The sequence below is a fragment of the Ranitomeya imitator genome, chromosome 3 (assembly GCF_032444005.1).
Source record: "Ranitomeya imitator isolate aRanImi1 chromosome 3, aRanImi1.pri, whole genome shotgun sequence".
In the NCBI taxonomy this organism is placed as follows: Eukaryota; Metazoa; Chordata; class Amphibia; order Anura; family Dendrobatidae; genus Ranitomeya; species Ranitomeya imitator.
Genome location: NC_091284.1, coordinates 840,884,882 through 840,901,857, shown reverse-complemented (window position 1 = coordinate 840,901,857; position 16,976 = coordinate 840,884,882). Strand labels below are relative to the sequence as shown.

General features: G+C 51.8%; 1 protein-coding gene across 1 annotated transcript in view; it reads left to right on the top strand.

Moving 5' to 3' along the window:
* LOC138671428 (zinc finger protein 585A-like) overlaps window positions 1-16,976 on the top strand; it is an 81,144-nt gene that overhangs the window by 14,620 nt on the left and 49,548 nt on the right. The window contains exons 7-10 of the mRNA XM_069759594.1: window positions 3,848-3,881; window positions 3,958-4,424; window positions 4,743-4,797; window positions 6,825-7,258. Of these exons, the coding sequence (XP_069615695.1) occupies window positions 3,848-3,881; window positions 3,958-4,424; window positions 4,743-4,797; window positions 6,825-7,258 (990 nt within the window). The remainder of the gene's footprint in view (window positions 1-3,847; window positions 3,882-3,957; window positions 4,425-4,742; window positions 4,798-6,824; window positions 7,259-16,976) is intronic.

Below are 16,976 nucleotides of genomic sequence, written 5' to 3'. Positions count from 1 at the left end.
CCTGGTGCCATAGATAATGTGGTGCCCTGGACATGTAGACCTGGTGCCATAGATAATGTGATGCCCTGGACATGTAGACCTGGTGCCATAGATAATGTGGTGCCCCCGGACATGTAGACCTGGTGCCATAGATAATGTGGTGCCCTGGACATGTAGACCTGGTGCCATAGATAATGTGATGCCCTGGACATGTAGACCTGGTGCCATAGATAATGTGGTGCCCCGGACATGTACACCTGGTGCCATAGATAATGTGGTGCCCCCGGACATGTAGACCTGGTGCCATAGATAATGTGGTGTCCCGGACATGTAGACCTGGTGCCATAGATAATGTGGTGCTCCAGACATGTAGACCTGGTGCCATAGATAATGTGGTGTCCCGGACATGTAGACCTGGTGCCATAGATAATGTGGTGCCCCCGGACATGTAGACCTGGTGTCATAGATAATGTGGTGTCCCGGATATGTAGACCTGGTGTCATAGATAATGTGGTGCCCCCGGACATGTAGACCTGGTGCCATAGATAATGTGATGTCCCGGACATGTAGACCTGGCGCCATAGATAATGTGGTGCCCCGGACATGTAGACCTGGTGCCATAGATAATGTGGTGTCCCGGACATGTAGACCTGGTGCCATAGATAATGTGGTGCCCCGGACATGTAGACCTGGTGCCATAGATAATGTGATGCCCTGGACATGTAGACCTGGTGCCATAGATAATGTGGTGCCCTGGACATGTAGACCTGGTGCCATAGATAATGTGGTGTCCCGGACATGTAGACCTGGTGCCATAGATAATGTGGTGCCCTGGACATGTAGACCTGGTGCCATAGATAATGTGGTGCCCCGGACATGTAGACCTGGCGCCATAGATAATGTGGTGCCCCCGGACATGTAGACCTGGTGCCATAGATAATGTGGTGCCCCGGACATGTAGACCTGGCGCCATAGATAATGTGGTGCCCCGGACATGTAGACCTGGTGCCATAGATAATGTGGTGCCCCGGACATGTAGACCTGGTGCCATAGATAATGTGGTGCCCCGGACATGTAGACCTGGCGCCATAGATAATGTGGTGCCCCCGGACATGTAGACCTGGTGCCATAGATAATGTGGTGCCCCGGACATGTAGACCTGGTGTCATAGATAATGTGGTGCCCCGGACATGTAGACCTGGTGTCATAGATAATGTGGTGCCCCGGACATGTAGACCTGGTGCCATAGATAATGTGGTGCCCCGGACATGTAGACCTGGTGCCATAGATAATGTGGTGCCCCGGACATGTAGACCTGGTGCCATAGATAATGTGGTGCCCCGGACATGTAGACCTGGCGCCATAGATAATGTGGTGCCCCGGACATGTAGACCTGGCGCCATAGATAATGTGGTGCCCCGGACATGTAGACCTGGCGCCATAGATAATGTGGTGCCCCGGAGATGTAGACCTGGTGCCATAGATAATGTGGTGCCCCGGACATGTAGACCTGGCGCCATAGATAATGTGGTGTCCCGGACATGTAGACCTGGTGCCATAGATAATGTGGTGCCCCGGACATGTAGACCTGGTGCCATAGATAATGTGGTGCCCCGGACATGTAGACCTGGTGCCATAGATAATGTGGTGTCCTGGACATGTAGACCTGGTGCCATAGATAATGTGGTGCCCCGGACATGTAGACCTGGCGCCATAGATAATGTGGTGTCCCGGACATGTAGACCTGGTGCCATAGATAATGTGGTGCCCCGGACATGTAGACCTGGTGCCATAGATAATGTGGTGCCCCGGACATGTAGACCTGGTGCCATAGATAATGTGGTGTCCTGGACATGTAGACCTGGTGCCATAGATAATGTGGTGCCCCGGACATGTAGACCTGGCGCCATAGATAATGTGGTGCCCCGGACATGTAGAGCTGGTGCCATAGATAATGTGGTGCCCCGGACATGTAGACCTGGCGCCATAGATAATGTGGTGCCCCGGACATGTAGACCTGGTGTCATAGATAATGTGGTGCCCCGGACATGTAGACCTGGTGCCATAGATAATGTGGTGTCCCGGACATGTAGACCTGGTGTCATAGATAATGTGGTGCTCCAGACATGTAGACCTGGCGCCATAGATAATGTGGTGCCCCGGACATGTAGACCTGGCGCCATAGATAATGTGGTGTCCCGGACATGTAGACCTGGTGCCATAGATAATGTGGTGCCCCGGACATGTAGACCTGGTGCCATAGATAATGTGGTGCCCCGGACATGTAGACCTGGTGTCATAGATAATGTGGTGCCCCGGACATGTAGAGCTGGTGCCATAGATAATGTGGTGTCCCGGACATGTAGACCTGGTGCCATAGATAATGTGGTGCCCCGGACATGTAGACCTGGTGCCATAGATAATGTGGTGCCCCGGACATGTAGACCTGGTGCCATAGATAATGTGGTGTCCTGGACATGTAGACCTGGTGCCATAGATAATGTGGTGCCCCGGACATGTAGACCTGGCGCCATAGATAATGTGGTGTCCCGGACATGTAGACCTGGTGCCATAGATAATGTGGTGCCCCGGACATGTAGACCTGGTGCCATAGATAATGTGGTGCCCCGGACATGTAGACCTGGTGCCATAGATAATGTGGTGTCCTGGACATGTAGACCTGGTGCCATAGATAATGTGGTGCCCCGGACATGTAGACCTGGCGCCATAGATAATGTGGTGCCCCGGACATGTAGAGCTGGTGCCATAGATAATGTGGTGCCCCGGACATGTAGACCTGGCGCCATAGATAATGTGGTGCCCCGGACATGTAGACCTGGTGTCATAGATAATGTGGTGCCCCGGACATGTAGACCTGGTGCCATAGATAATGTGGTGTCCCGGACATGTAGACCTGGTGTCATAGATAATGTGGTGCTCCAGACATGTAGACCTGGTGCCATAGATAATGTGGTGCCCCGGACATGTAGACCTAGCGCCATAGATAATGTGGTGTCCCGGACATGTAGACCTGGTGCCATAGATAATGTGGTGCCCCCGGACATGTAGACCTGGTGTCATAGATAATGTGGTGCCCCGGACATGTAGACCTGGTGCCATAGATAATGTGGTGCCCCGGACATGTAGACCTGGTGCCATAGATAATGTGGTGCCCCCGGACATGTAGACCTGGTGCCATAGATAATGTGGTGCCCCGGACATGTAGACCTAGCGCCATAGATAATGTGGTGTCCCGGACATGTAGACCTGGTGCCATAGATAATGTGGTGCCCCGGACATGTAGACCTGGTGCCATAGATAATGTGGTGCCCCGGACATGTAGACCTGGTGTCATAGATAATGTGGTGCCCCGGACATGTAGACCTGGTGTCATAGATAATGTGCCACATGCGGCACCGCTGAGGAAAAAGAACAAAGCATCATGTCCACACGTATGGGAGCACCACAAAAAAATATCGAAAATACAAAAAATTTTTATTGATAAATCTCACAATAAATATGTACAGCAAAAAACCATTCACACAGAAAACCTGTCTAAAACATTTAAAAGTGCAACAAACAGCACGGACATGTTTTAGACAGGTTTTCTGTGTGAATTGTTTTTTGCTCTACATATTTCTTGTGAGATTTATCAATAAATGTTTTTAGTATTTTGGATATTTTTTTGTGGTGCTCCCATACGTGTGGACATGATGTTTTGTTCTTTTTCCTGGTCAGATTGTAGTTTTGCGAGTCCACGGCGAGCCCCAATATTTGTATATTCAGCGGTGCCCTCCGCCTTTTTGACACCTGCTCCTCGCCGTCCGGGCAATTCTTCTCTGAATAACGCCTTGTCTTTGTTTTTCAGAACGTGGCGGGCAGCTCCGAGGGTGGGAAGAGAGGTGAGCGCTCGGTGCCTGGCGTCTCGGGGTTCACGATTCTCCACCGGCTCCTGACTTGTTTCTGTTCACTTTCCAGAATCCTCGGGGAGGAAGCGGCGACACAAGCGCGAGGCGTCAGGAGGGGCGATGTGCGCCCTGGAGCGGGGCAAGGCTCTGGGCAAGCGAGCACGGCTGCTCCTGCGGCAGCGGGCACAGAAGGCAGACCGGGCGCTCTCCTGCCCGGACTGCAGCAAGACCTTCCTGAACAAGCGGACGCTGCGCACTCACCAGCGGGTGCACACCGACGAGCGCTCCTACATCTGCAACGTGTGCGGCAAGAGCTTCCGCCGTCACACCTCCCTCCTCATCCACGAGCGCATCCACACCGGGGAGCGGCCCTACCAGTGCGCCCAGTGCGGCAAGAGCTTCATCCAGCGGCAGCACCTCACCACCCACCTGAAGACCCACACCGGCGAGAAGCCCTTCCAGTGCGGCCAGTGCCCCAAAGGCTTCCGATGGAGGTCCGAGCTGGCCAAACACCAGAAGATCCACGAGGAGGAGCAGGTAACACTCGCAGCAGAACAACCGCTCACACAGCTGAGGGTTTGTTACAGTGTATCAGTGTGGACCGCAGCAGCAACCCTGGACTCCAGGCTGATGGCTCTTGCCTACATTGTAACAAACCCTCAGCTGTGTGAGTGGGACAATGCCTGATTCAGCCTCTGAGTGTAAGTAATAATCCATCCCATGTACTGACCACAAGCAGAGACCCTGGGAAGGTGAGGGATTAAGCAGATCTGATTTACATGGGACTGCCCAGGAATCGGGGTCTCGTGAGCAGCTGTGGTCTGTGTTCAGTGACCCCAGTTTTCTTTTCTGCAGGGTCTCCTGTCCATGGCCGATCCCACCTGCAAGATGGAGAAGGAGAACTTTCTAGGTGAGATGGTGACACCAGCGAGTAATCGCAGGACGTCCCAGCATGCACCAGGGACCCATAGCGGGAGGCTTCTGCACCATCTGTCACTCATCACCCATGTCAGTGAGGGGGGATCCCACCAACATCGAAGAGTGCTGACACTGGAAGGGTCCCGCTGACACCCGGAGAGGAGGGAGAGAAAATCCCGCTGGCACCCGGAGAGGAGGGAGATAGAGGGAGGGAAAATCCCGCTGACACCCGGAGAGGAGGGAGGTGGAGGGAGGGGAAATCCCGCTGACACCCGGAGAGGAGGGAGGTGGAGGGAGAGGAAATCCTGCAGACACCCGGAGAGGAGGGAGAGGGAGGGAGAGGAAATCCCGCTGACACCCGGAGAAGAGGGAGGTGGAGGGAGAGGAAATCCCGCTGACACCCGGAGAGGAGGGAGGTGGAGGGAGAGGAAATCCCGCTGACACCCGGAGAGGAGGGAGGTGGAGGGAGAGGAAATCCCGCTGACACCCGGAGAGGAGGGAGGTGGAGGGAGAGGAAATCCTGCAGACACCCGGAGAGGAGGGAGGTGGAGGGAGAGGAAATCCTGCAGACACCCGGAGAGGAGGGAGAGGGAGGGAGAGGAAATCCTGCAGACACCCGGAGAGGAGGGAGAGGGAGGGAGGGAGAGGAAATCCCGCTGACACCCGGAGAAGAGGGAGGTGGAGGGAGAGGAAATCCCGCTGACACCCGGAGAGGAGGGAGAGGAAATCCCGCTGACACCCGGAGAGGAGGGAGGTGGAGGGAGAGGAAATCCCGCTGACACCCGGAGAGGGAGGGAGAGGAAATCCTGCAGAGGAGGGAAATGGAGGGAGAGGAAATCCTGCAGAGGAGGGAAATGGATGGAGAGGAAATCCCGCTGACACCCGGAGAGGAGGGAAATGGAGGGAGGGGAAATCCCGCTGACACCCGGAGAGGAGGGAAATGGAGGGAGAGGAAATCCTGCAGAGGAGGGAAATGGAGGGAGAGGAAATCCTGCAGAGGAGGGAAATGGATGGAGAGGAAATCCCGCTGACACCCGGAGAGGAGGGAAATGGAGGGAGAAATTCCGCTGACACCCGGAGAGGAGGGAGAGGGAGGGAGAGGAAATCCCGCTGACACCCGGAGAGGAGGGAGATGGAGGGAGAGGAAATCCCGCTGACACCCGGAGAGGAGGGAGATCGAGGGAGAGGAAATCCCGCTGACACCCGGAGAGGAGGGAGAGGGAGGGAGGGGATATCCTGCAGACACCCGGAGAGGAGGGAAATGGAGGGAGAGGAAATCCTGCAGACACCCGGAGAGGAGGGAAATGGAGGGAGAGGAAATCCTGCAGACACCCGGAGAGGAGGGAGGTGGAGGGAGAGGAAATCCCGCTTACACCCGGAGAGGAGGGAGGTGGAGGGAGAGGAAATCCCGCTAACACCCGGAGAGGAGGGAGGTGGAGGGAGAGGAAATCCCGCTTACACCCGGAGAGGAGGGAGGGGAAATCCCGCTGACACCCGGAGAGGAGGGAAATGGAGGGAGAGGAAATCCTGCAGAGGAGGGAAATGGAGGGAGAGGAAATCCTGCAGAGGAGGGAAATGGAGGGAGAGGAAATCCTGCAGAGGAGGGAAATGGAGGGAGAGGAAATCCTGCAGAGGAGGGAAATGGAGGGAGAGGAAATCCTGCAGAGGAGGGAAATGGAGGGAGAAATCCCGCTGACACCCGGAGAGGAGGGAAATGGAGGGAGAAATCCCGCTGACACCCAGAGAGGAGGGAAATGGAGGGAGAAATCCCGCTGACACCCAGAGAGGAGGGAGATGGAGGGAGGGGAAATCCCGCTGAGACCCGGAGATGAGGAAGATGGAGGGAGGGAAAATCCTGATGACACTCGCAGAGGAGGGAGAGGAAATCCCGCTGACACCCGCAGAAGTGGAAGCTATCTTGTTAATGCTGGCAGGGTTCCCTCCAGGTTACAGTAAACAATGGGGCCCCTATTAATTCCGTATGTCCCTGGCTGATCTTCTCTGTCCCTCTGCCCTCAGATGATGACTGGAGGGCCATCACTAGTGCCCAGACCCAACAGAGCCGAAAACTCAACAGCCAAGCTTGTGAGAAGGTGTTGGGCCGCACCGCGCAGGAAGCGCTGCACCCCTGTACCCAGTGTGACAAGACGTTCCTGAGGAGCAGCGACCTGGCCCGACACCAGAGGACTCATCTGGGAGAGCGGCCGTACGTCTGCAACCAGTGCGGCAAATGCTTCAGACGCAACACGTCGCTGCTCATCCACGAGCGCATCCACACCGGGGAGCGGCCGTACCAGTGCGCGCAGTGCGGCAAGAGCTTCATCCAGCGGCAGCACCTGACTACCCACCTGAAGACCCACACCGGGGAGAAGCCCTTCCCCTGTACCTTGTGCGGAAAGAGCTACCGCTGGAGGTCCGAGCTGCTGAAACACCAGAGGGTCCACAGCAATGAGGTGAGAGCCCCATAAGTTTCTGGTGATGACCCATCACCTCCGTCATCAGTGTCTGGTGACTTCCTGTAGCCTCCATCATCAGTATCTGGTGACCGCCCGTCTCCTCCATCATCAGTATCTGGTGACCGCCCGTCGCCTCCATCATCAGTATCTGGTGACCGCCCATCACCTCCATCATCAGTATCTGGTGACCGCCCATCACCTCCATCATCAGTATCTGGTGACCGCCCATCACCTCCATCATCAGTATCTGGTGACCGCCCGTCTCCTCCATCATCAGTATCTGGTGACCGCCCGTCTCCTCCATCATCAGTATCTGGTGATCACCCGTCTCCTCCATCATCAGTATCTGGTGACCGCCCATCTCCTCCATCATCAGTATCTGGTGATCACCCGTCTCCTCCATCATCAGTATCTGGTGACCGCCCGTCTCCTCCATCATCAGTATCTGGTGACCGCCCGTCTCCTCCATCATCAGTATCTGGTGATCACCCGTCTCCTCCATCATCAGTATCTGGTGACCGCCCATCTCCTCCATCATCAGTATCTGGTGATCACCCGTCTCCTCCATCATCAGTATCTGGTGACCGCCCGTCTCCTTCATCATCAGTATCTGGTGATCACCCGTCTCCTCCATCATCAGTATCTGGTGACTTCCTGTAGCCTCAATCATCAGTATCTGGTGACCGCCCGTCTCCTCCATCATCAGTATCTGGTGACCGCCCGTCACCTCCATCATCAGTATCTGGTGATCACCCGTCTCCTCCATCATCAGTATCTGGTGATCACCCGTCTCCTCCATCATCAGTATCTGGTGACCGCCCGTCTCCTCCATCATCAGTATCTGGTGACCGCCCGTCCCCTCCATCATCAGTATCTGGTGACCGCCCGTCTCCTCCATCATCAGTATCTGGTGACCGCCCGTCTCCTTCATCATCAGTATCTGGTGATCACCCGTCTCCTCCATCATCAGTATCTGGTGACTTCCTGTAGCCTCCATCATCAGTATCTGGTGACCGCCCGTCTCCTCCATCATCAGTATCTGGTGACCGCCCGTCACCTCCATCATCAGTATCTGGTGACCGCCCGTCTCCTCCATCATCAGTATCTGGTGACCGCCCGTCGCCTTCATCATCAGTATCTGGTGACCGCCCGTCGCCTTCATCATCAGTATCTGGTGACCGCCCATCTCCTCCATCATCAGTATCTGGTGACCGCCCGTCACCTCCATCATCAGTATCTGGTGATCACCCGTCTCCTCCATCATCAGTATCTGGTGATCACCCGTCTCCTTCATCATCAGTATCTGGTGACCGCCCATCACCTCTATCATCAGTATCTGGTGACTTCCTGTAGCCTCCATCATCAGTATCTGGTGATCACCCGTCTCCTCCATCATCAGTATCTGGTGACCGCCCGTCACCTCCATCATCAGTATCTGGTGACCGCCCGTCTCCTCCATCATCAGTATCTGGTGACCGCCCGTCGCCTTCATCATCAGTATCTGGTGACCGCCCGTCACCTCTATCATCAGTATCTGGTGACCGCCCGTCACCTCCATCATCAGTATCTGGTGACCGCCCGTCTCCTCCATCATCAGTATCTGGTGACCGCCCGTCTCCTTCATCATCAGTATCTGGTGATCACCCGTCTCCTCCATCATCAGTATCTGGTGACTTCCTGTAGCCTCCATCATCAGTATCTGGTGACCGCCCGTCTCCTCCATCATCAGTATCTGGTGACCGCCCATCACCTCTATCATCAGTATCTGGTGACCGCCCGTCACCTCTATCATCAGTATCTGGTGACCGTCCGTCGCCTCCATCATCAGTATCTGGTGACCGCCCGTCTCCTCCATCATCAGTATCTGGTGACCGCCCGTCGCCTTCATCATCAGTATCTGGTGACCGCCCGTCTCCTCCATCATCAGTATCTGGTGACCGCCCGTCGCCTTCATCATCAGTATCTGGTGACCGCCCGTCACCTCCATCATCAGTATCTGGTGACTGCCTGTCTCCTCCATCATCAGTATCTGGTGACCGCCCATCACCTCTATCATCAGTATCTGGTGACCGCCCGTCTCCTCCATCATCAGTATCTGGTGACCGCCCATCACCTCTATCATCAGTATCTGGTGACCGCCCGTCACCTCTATCATCAGTATCTGGTGACCGTCCGTCGCCTCCATCATCAGTATCTAGTGACCGCCCGTCCCCTCCATCATCAGTATCTGGTGACCGCCCGTCTCCTCCATCATCAGTATCTGGTGACCCCATCGCCTGTTTTCGCCATGTAATGTGGGACGTTCTGAGATGTTGTCTGCTCCAAATTAAATAGTAAAATCCAAGTACATGCAGGAAAAAGAACCACAAGACATTCGTGTATCGAAACAGCAGTCTCTTATTACATCATCGCTCAGGGTTTATATGGACGTACATTGTAACAATATAATTGGCTTAGCTTATTATTTATTATTTCTATAGCACCATTGATTCCATGGTCTGTACATGAAGAGGTCTCATCCAAAATACAGATATCACTTACAGTAAACTAACAATGACCGACAGGTACAGAGGGGAGAGGACCCGACCCTGCGGCTTACAGTCTACAGCATGATGGGGACTGAGACAGCAGCTCTGGTGGTGGTGAGGTGGCATCTCCCCTGCTGGTGAGGTGGCAGCTCCGGTGGTGGTGAGGTGGCAGCTCTGATGGTTGTGAGGTGGCAGCTCCGGTGGTGATGAGGCGACAGGTCCGCTGCTGGTGAGGTGGCAGCTCCGGTGGTGATGGTGATGATGAAGTGGCAGCTCCGGTGGTGGAGAGGTGTCAGCTCTGGTGGGGATGATGAGGTGGCAGCTCAGGTGGTGGTGAGGTGGTGTCACTGTTCACAGGGAGGATACCTTTATCATCCCCACCACTCACACCAATTTGTCATGAATCGGGGTTGTTTGGTTGCTCCTGGTTTTTTCTGAAGGGGATTTATCTATATCCCACTTCCCAGTTCAAGTTTGGAACTTGCAGCTCTCTGGCGCCCCCCTTACCCTCAGGTCAGGCCAGGTACTGCATCAAGGGTAATTAGTCGCGAAAAAGGCTACCTGCTATGTACTGGCTATTGGGCACGCTGCAGCGAGGGAGGTATAACTACTCCCACTCAGGCGGGAACAATAATTATCAATGCCGCCGGTCACTGCAAAGACTCCCAATTGCACAGGACAAATTCTGCTGCAACCAGCTCTGATTTCTTAATTATTAACAGGTCCGGAGCCAACCCAGATTAGTAGCGTAATTCACTTCAGAGGACGTGACCGTACGTTATAGAGCAAGGAGAGACAAGCTAGTAATTTTATATTTTACTCCATAAAAGGTAGGCGGTGTTTACAGAGGTAAAAAAAAGATATTATAAAGAATACAAATGTCATATGTACGATACAATTACAAATAAAATGGGATTAAGGTTGAAAATAAACACTTACATTTCGTTATGTCATCTTATCTCATGGCCGACCGTGTGCTGTGGAGGAAGGGACACATCTAGATGCATAGCACATCTGTATAGCACCTAGACCCCGGACAAAGACACCTGAAGACTGCTTGCTTCCCTCACTCATTTCCTAGCCTAAACCCAAGGCACTCCCCCTGTGGTGACCTCATTTTGAGGCTGAAATCTCCCCTTTTACTTGGTGTTATGGCAACCATTTTTCTACCTAGCTCGCTGTAGGAATCTCGTATACGAAAGACACCCGGATCTAGAGGTGCTACACGTCTGGTTGATTCTTTTAAGTGTAAACACGACATACTTCATGACCCGCTTATGGAGAAACCCGCACTTTGCACTCGTTGGGTTTAGCTTCTAGCGATTTCAGGGAGTTATAGATCCCTCGATGGACATCCGGAATATATAATTCTTATATCTCTAGCCCTGATCGGTGTCAATATGTATAACCTTGAAAGAACAATAGAAGCTCAGGCTTTCTATACCAGTTTTAACCAGTACCAGGTGGGAGGGGGGGAATGAGTAGGGTAGGGAGACTTGTCTGCCCGCTGCATAGAGCCATATAAATTCTTGAGGGAGGAGGGAAATGAGGGGTTTTGGGTTACACACTCAGGCAGAGTGGAAAGAGGGGGGTCGGAAAGGCCCAAAGCATGTGTCTGAAAGCCATGGAACTTTTAGGTAGATACTCAAACATGACATATTCACGTTATCGTGACAGGTGGCAACTCTGGTGGTGGTGAGGTGGCAGCTCCAGTGGTGGTGAGGTGGCAGCTCTGGTGGTGGTGTGGTGGCAGCTCTGGTGGTGGTGTGGTGGCATCTCCGGTGCTGGTGAGGTGGCAGCTCTGGTGGTGATGATGAGGTGGCAGCTCCAGTGGTGGTGATGAGGTGGCAGCTCCAGTGGTGGTGAGGTGGCAGCTCTGGTCATGATGATCAGGTGGCAGCTCTGGTGGTGGTGAGGTGACAGCTCTGGTCGCGATAATGAGGTGGCAGCTCCGGAAGTTGGGAGGTGGCAGCTCGGTCATTGCAGGCTGTAGTTTTCATGAAGAGATGGGTTTTCAGGTTCTATGAAGGTTCCGAATGTGGTGGATAATCGGATGTGTTGGGGCAGAAATCCAGAGGATGTGGGAATTTTTGGGAGAAGTCTTGGTGGCGATTGGGTTAGGAGTAAATAAGTAAGTGTGGAGGAGAGAAGGAGGTCTTCGAAGCACCGGAGATTAGTTTGGAGATGTATGGAGGAGACAGATTATAGACGGCTTTCTAGGTCAGTGTTAAGAGTGTAAACTGGATACTCTGGGGAACTGGGAGCCAGTAAAGGGATTTGCAATGAGAGGAGTCAGGAGTATAGCGAGTAGATAGGCAGCAGAGTTAAGGGTGGACTGGAGAGGTGCGAGAGTGTTAGCAGGGAGGCCACAGAGGAGGATGTTGCAGTAGTCGAGGCGGGAGATGATGAGGGCGTGCACAAGCATTTTAGTAGATTGACGGTTGAGGAAAGGATGGATTCTGGAGATATTTTTGCGCTGGAGGCGACAGGAGGTGGAAAGAGCTTGGATGTGCACTTTGAAGGACAGGGCAGAGTCAAGGGTTACTCCGAGGCAGCAGATACTGGGGAAAGCGTGATGTCATTTATTGTGATGGATAGGTCAGGTAAGGAAGATCTGTGAGATGGAGGAAAGATGAGTTCAGATTTGTCCACACTGAGCTTGAGGAAGCGAGAGAAGGAGGAGGAGGATATGGCTGATAGACACTCTGGGATTCTGGGCAGCAGATAGGTGACGTCTGTGCCATATGTCGCTCATCTTTACATATGTGCTGGCATTAACATACATATATCTAATTGGCTAAAGTTAAGACTATCGACACCCAGCTTTAGGGTCTTGTTGTGGCTTTACTTCTTTACTTTCACTTCGTGTTAAACTCTAAGTCCCGTTAGACAAAGAAATTTCAGAGACTTTTTATCTCAAAACATACAGACTCCATTTTGGAAAGTAAGGAGATGCATGTAGAATAACCGAAATGGAGTCTTGATGGATGAATATAACTCCTGCTCTCACTATTCCCTTCTCTTGTGGCAGTGGGTAGCTGTTCCAGCTGAAGTGCCCGTCTACAGCCTCCCCCAGATACATTCTCCTCTCCTAATAGAAGAAGTCAGTCTTCCTACACTGGATTCTCCGGGTCGGTCTGCCTGTTACATCATCAGATGGGCATGCATGTGGCACAACAGTCAAGGAAACTATACGGGTTCCACGTGTGCACTTGTCAATTAGTGTCCAACAGTTGGTCATAGTAGTCACCATCCTTCACTATCACAGGATGCAATCCAGTAACAGGTCTTGTCTCTGTGGCCTTGTCTATAGCTTTCAAAACAATGCCCCGAACACAAGGTATTAGGCGGCAACTAGAACTATCACCAAAGTACACACCGTCACTAAGAAGAGATCCCCATTTACCAAACATGTTTTCTAACCACTTACCGAGGGGGTTGCGAACACCTGAGTTTTCAGCTAATTTGTGAGCTAGGGCATTGATTCCTCTCAGGTCTTTAGTTATCCTACCATCCAGAGCAGTGTTGTTGGGAGTAAAGGTACAGCATGATGCCCCAACCATCGTACATACCCCCTCTCTCTGCTAGAATCATGTCAAGGCTGAGTCTACTCCGAAAGGTCATGGTGGAGGTGGCACCCAACTGTTCAGCTATCTCCCACAGTGCATCCTTACTAAAACGAACACATTTTTGTTGGTTGTAGTAGATATCATTTATCCAGTCCCACATTTTTATTCGCTGTAATTCGTTGTAGAATAATGTTTGAAATCCCACCGCTACCAGTTTGGGCTCCAAGAGAGTCAATGTACAGGTGAGGGTCGAAAGAAGTAGGAATGCTGGTGTCACGCTTGTGTTTCTAGGTTTTCGTTGCATAACCGTGGGCTTGTCTGTATTTGGAGTCACGGTCTGGAATGATACCCGGAATGTAATAATAACATGTCCCCACACATCCCACTGGCAGTACTGGATAAAAGTCACCAATTCCACACACCCACCACAAGTAAGCCCTAGCTACCGTCTGATTCAGGAGGGCATGGCCTTGTACCAAGTAGTGGTGGTGGTGGGACTGCAGTACGAGGAACCTATGTGCCTTAGGTCAATGGTACCTGTTAAACTCTGGAAACAACTGTAATTCCCAGGATAAGGGTGAACTCCATTGACCTTTACATGTTTAGGGTTTACGGGGGATACAACTGGGGTGGTGTATCTCTGCACATGCCCCATGGATTATGTAGGCAAGACTAAACGGGAACTATGTGTTTGCACTAGTGAACATCTTGGGGATGTGAGACATGGCAAAGATACATCACTCGCCAGACACATCAACTCTAAACATAAAGTTGTAGAGCGAATGTTGTTGCCGGATCCGTTTTTTTCCCATAGACTTGTATTAGTGCTGGATTGCGCCGGATGACATTGCGTTTCGTCCATAGCAAAGTTTTTTGTCTCCGGCGAAAAAGCTGGAAGCGCCGGATCCAACGCTTGTGGCAGTTTGCTAGAATGGAAGCCTATGGGTGCGGGATCTGGAAAATGACGGATTCCGGTGCTGGATTCCAGTTTTTTAAACTGAGCATGCTCCAAATTTTTTTTTTATCCAATCTAGATAGGCTAGCCCAGATCCGTCACATCAGTATTTCACAATCTGCGCCGGATCCGGTTTCTCCAACATTCGCCGGATTGTGCCTGATGCAAAAAACCTGATGTGTGAAAGTAGCCCAAGATGGCTTACAGCAGGGTGGACGGAGATACATCTTAGGTATTAGTCTGTATCACCGACCCCCGTACCTTACTGTAGTGGGACAGACGCTGCTGGTCATGCGTCCACCGATGTTTTTCTCGTGCATTTCAGTGATCTCACTTCCGGTCCATTGATGCAATTTCCGTGCGTTCCACCGCTGCCACTTCCAGTGGTGGCGTTTCAGGATGAGCGCTATTTGCAACGAGGTGAGAAGAGGATGAAGCCATCATGGGGGTAATCATTGGCATACGGGACACCTGAGGTAATCATACTTGTGGGTGGTTTGGGCTTCCACACGCAGCATTGCCTGCCCGTATGGAGATTGACTGAGATCTCCCATGCTGTCCCCTGATGAACCCTAATGTCACAGGTCAAAGGCGTCAGGACTGTGCACAAGGGACGTCTTCAATCGATAAGTGTCTCTAAGGGATATTTTTCATATGTATGATGAACTGATTCACGTTTGTCTAGAGTGTGGGATTTGCTTTGATAAATGCTTCTGGCATTCCTGTAGCCTGTGTTACTTCAGGTTACTGAAGCCTTGGTGGATATATTTTGGTTGTGACGTCGGAAATGTTCTGTTGGGTGACACTCTGAAATGGAGATGAGTGTATTATTTGATTTGGACCTGAATGTGCCCCCTCTGTGCTGACTTCCATATTGTTGACGGGGGTGGTCCTTTGCACTGAGGTCATCTGAATGTTTACTCTGAGACCGAACAGAGATATTTTGGACCTCTTGCATTGGGTCCTCTCCATATGTCTTGATGTTTAGTATCACAACTAAATATGCACGAGTGACCTTCTGATACCCCGTTTCGTGGATCCCTATTTTGGATGCTCTGCCACAATGAGTTGGTCTTAGATTAACCTCTTACATGCCCAATATATGTTCTAGAGAATCGCTGTGAGCAGTCTGTTCATGGCAGTACAGCCGGAAAGGTTTTGAGTAGTCTGGTAGGCCTAAGGCCGGAGCTGAAACTATGGTCAGTTTGAGGGTTTAGAAGTTTTCTAGACCTTCAGATGTCACTTGGAAAGGCTGGGTGGATAGTTAATCATACAATGGTGGCATAAGGGCCCAAGCATATCCAACTCATGAACGGCAATATGAGACAAGGCCAAGAAAAGTTCTCAGGGCTGCAGGATTGGAAGGACGAGTGATCATCTCAATAACCTTCTTTCTGTCAGTAGTGACGTGCTTCACCCTCTCAGAAATACACTGGCCCAAAAACGTGACCATTGTACAGCAAAACTGGAGTTTCCTTCTAGAAGTTTTGCATCCACTGTCTTTAACGAACTGTAGGAGGGACAGAGTGTTTTCAATACAGTCCTCTTCACTGGGGCATCAAAGGAGTAGGACATCGACATGCTGAGAAGGACTGCTTGGTCTGATGGTCTGTGCCAGTCCTCTAGGACTGAAGACATGGCGGCCATGTATTGGCTGGGTGAATTTTGGGCACCTTGGGGAGTACCACCCAGGCGTAGTGTTTTGATCTGGTGTGTGAAGGCATACACATACCAAAAATCAGGATGGAGTGGTACTGAGAAGAAAGTGACCATGAAATGGGTGGCCTTGTGAAGGATCTGTGCCTGTAGGGTATGTGGGTTAGGCACAATGGGAGTATTGAGGACAGTGGCCTTACTAACAGCCCGCAGGTCATGGACCATGCTGTTCTTGGCAGGCTGACCTTTCTCTACAATTTTCTTGACTGAGAACAGTGGGACATTGCATGGTGATGTAATTTTGACCCTAACTTCTTTTTCTAAGACCTCCTTCACTGTCTTAGATATGTGGCTTCTTTGACAAAGGGGCTCCAGGATTTAGGTCAGCTCTAACTGGGGGCACAGGCAGGAGGCCTACATCTGCTAGAGAAAAGGAATGTAGTCAGCTTACCGGTCTTAGACGAAATCCCCAGACCTGCCAACGCCCAGCACGGTTCGGGGTGAGCGCCCACAGCAAATGAAGACAAGAAGAGAAATGATCCAGCTGGAGGTGGAGGCAGTTCAGACTTTGTGAGACTTTATTATACAACTAAAGCAATAAAAAATTCTTCCACAAGAAAAATCTTTACATAGCCAACACCTGGCACACCAGTGAGGAGGATCAACGCGTATCAACTATGAAGTCTTACTCATGATCTACGCGTTGATCCTCCTCACTGGTGTGCCAGGTGTTGGCTATGTAAAGATTTTTCTTGTGGAAGAATTTTTTATTGCTTTAGTTGTATAATAAAGTCTCACAAAGTCTGAACTGCCTCCACCTCCAGCTGGATCATTTCTCTTCTTGCCTACATCTGCTGGCCCACTGAACCAGAGGTATTCTGGTATAGCGGACAGAAACTGGGCAGTCTCCTCCTCGGAGCATACTGTGATGAACATGGACCAAGGGTTATAGTCACAGGCAGGCAGCGGGCAAACCTCCTCATTGTTTAGGATAGTAGAGAGGTGCG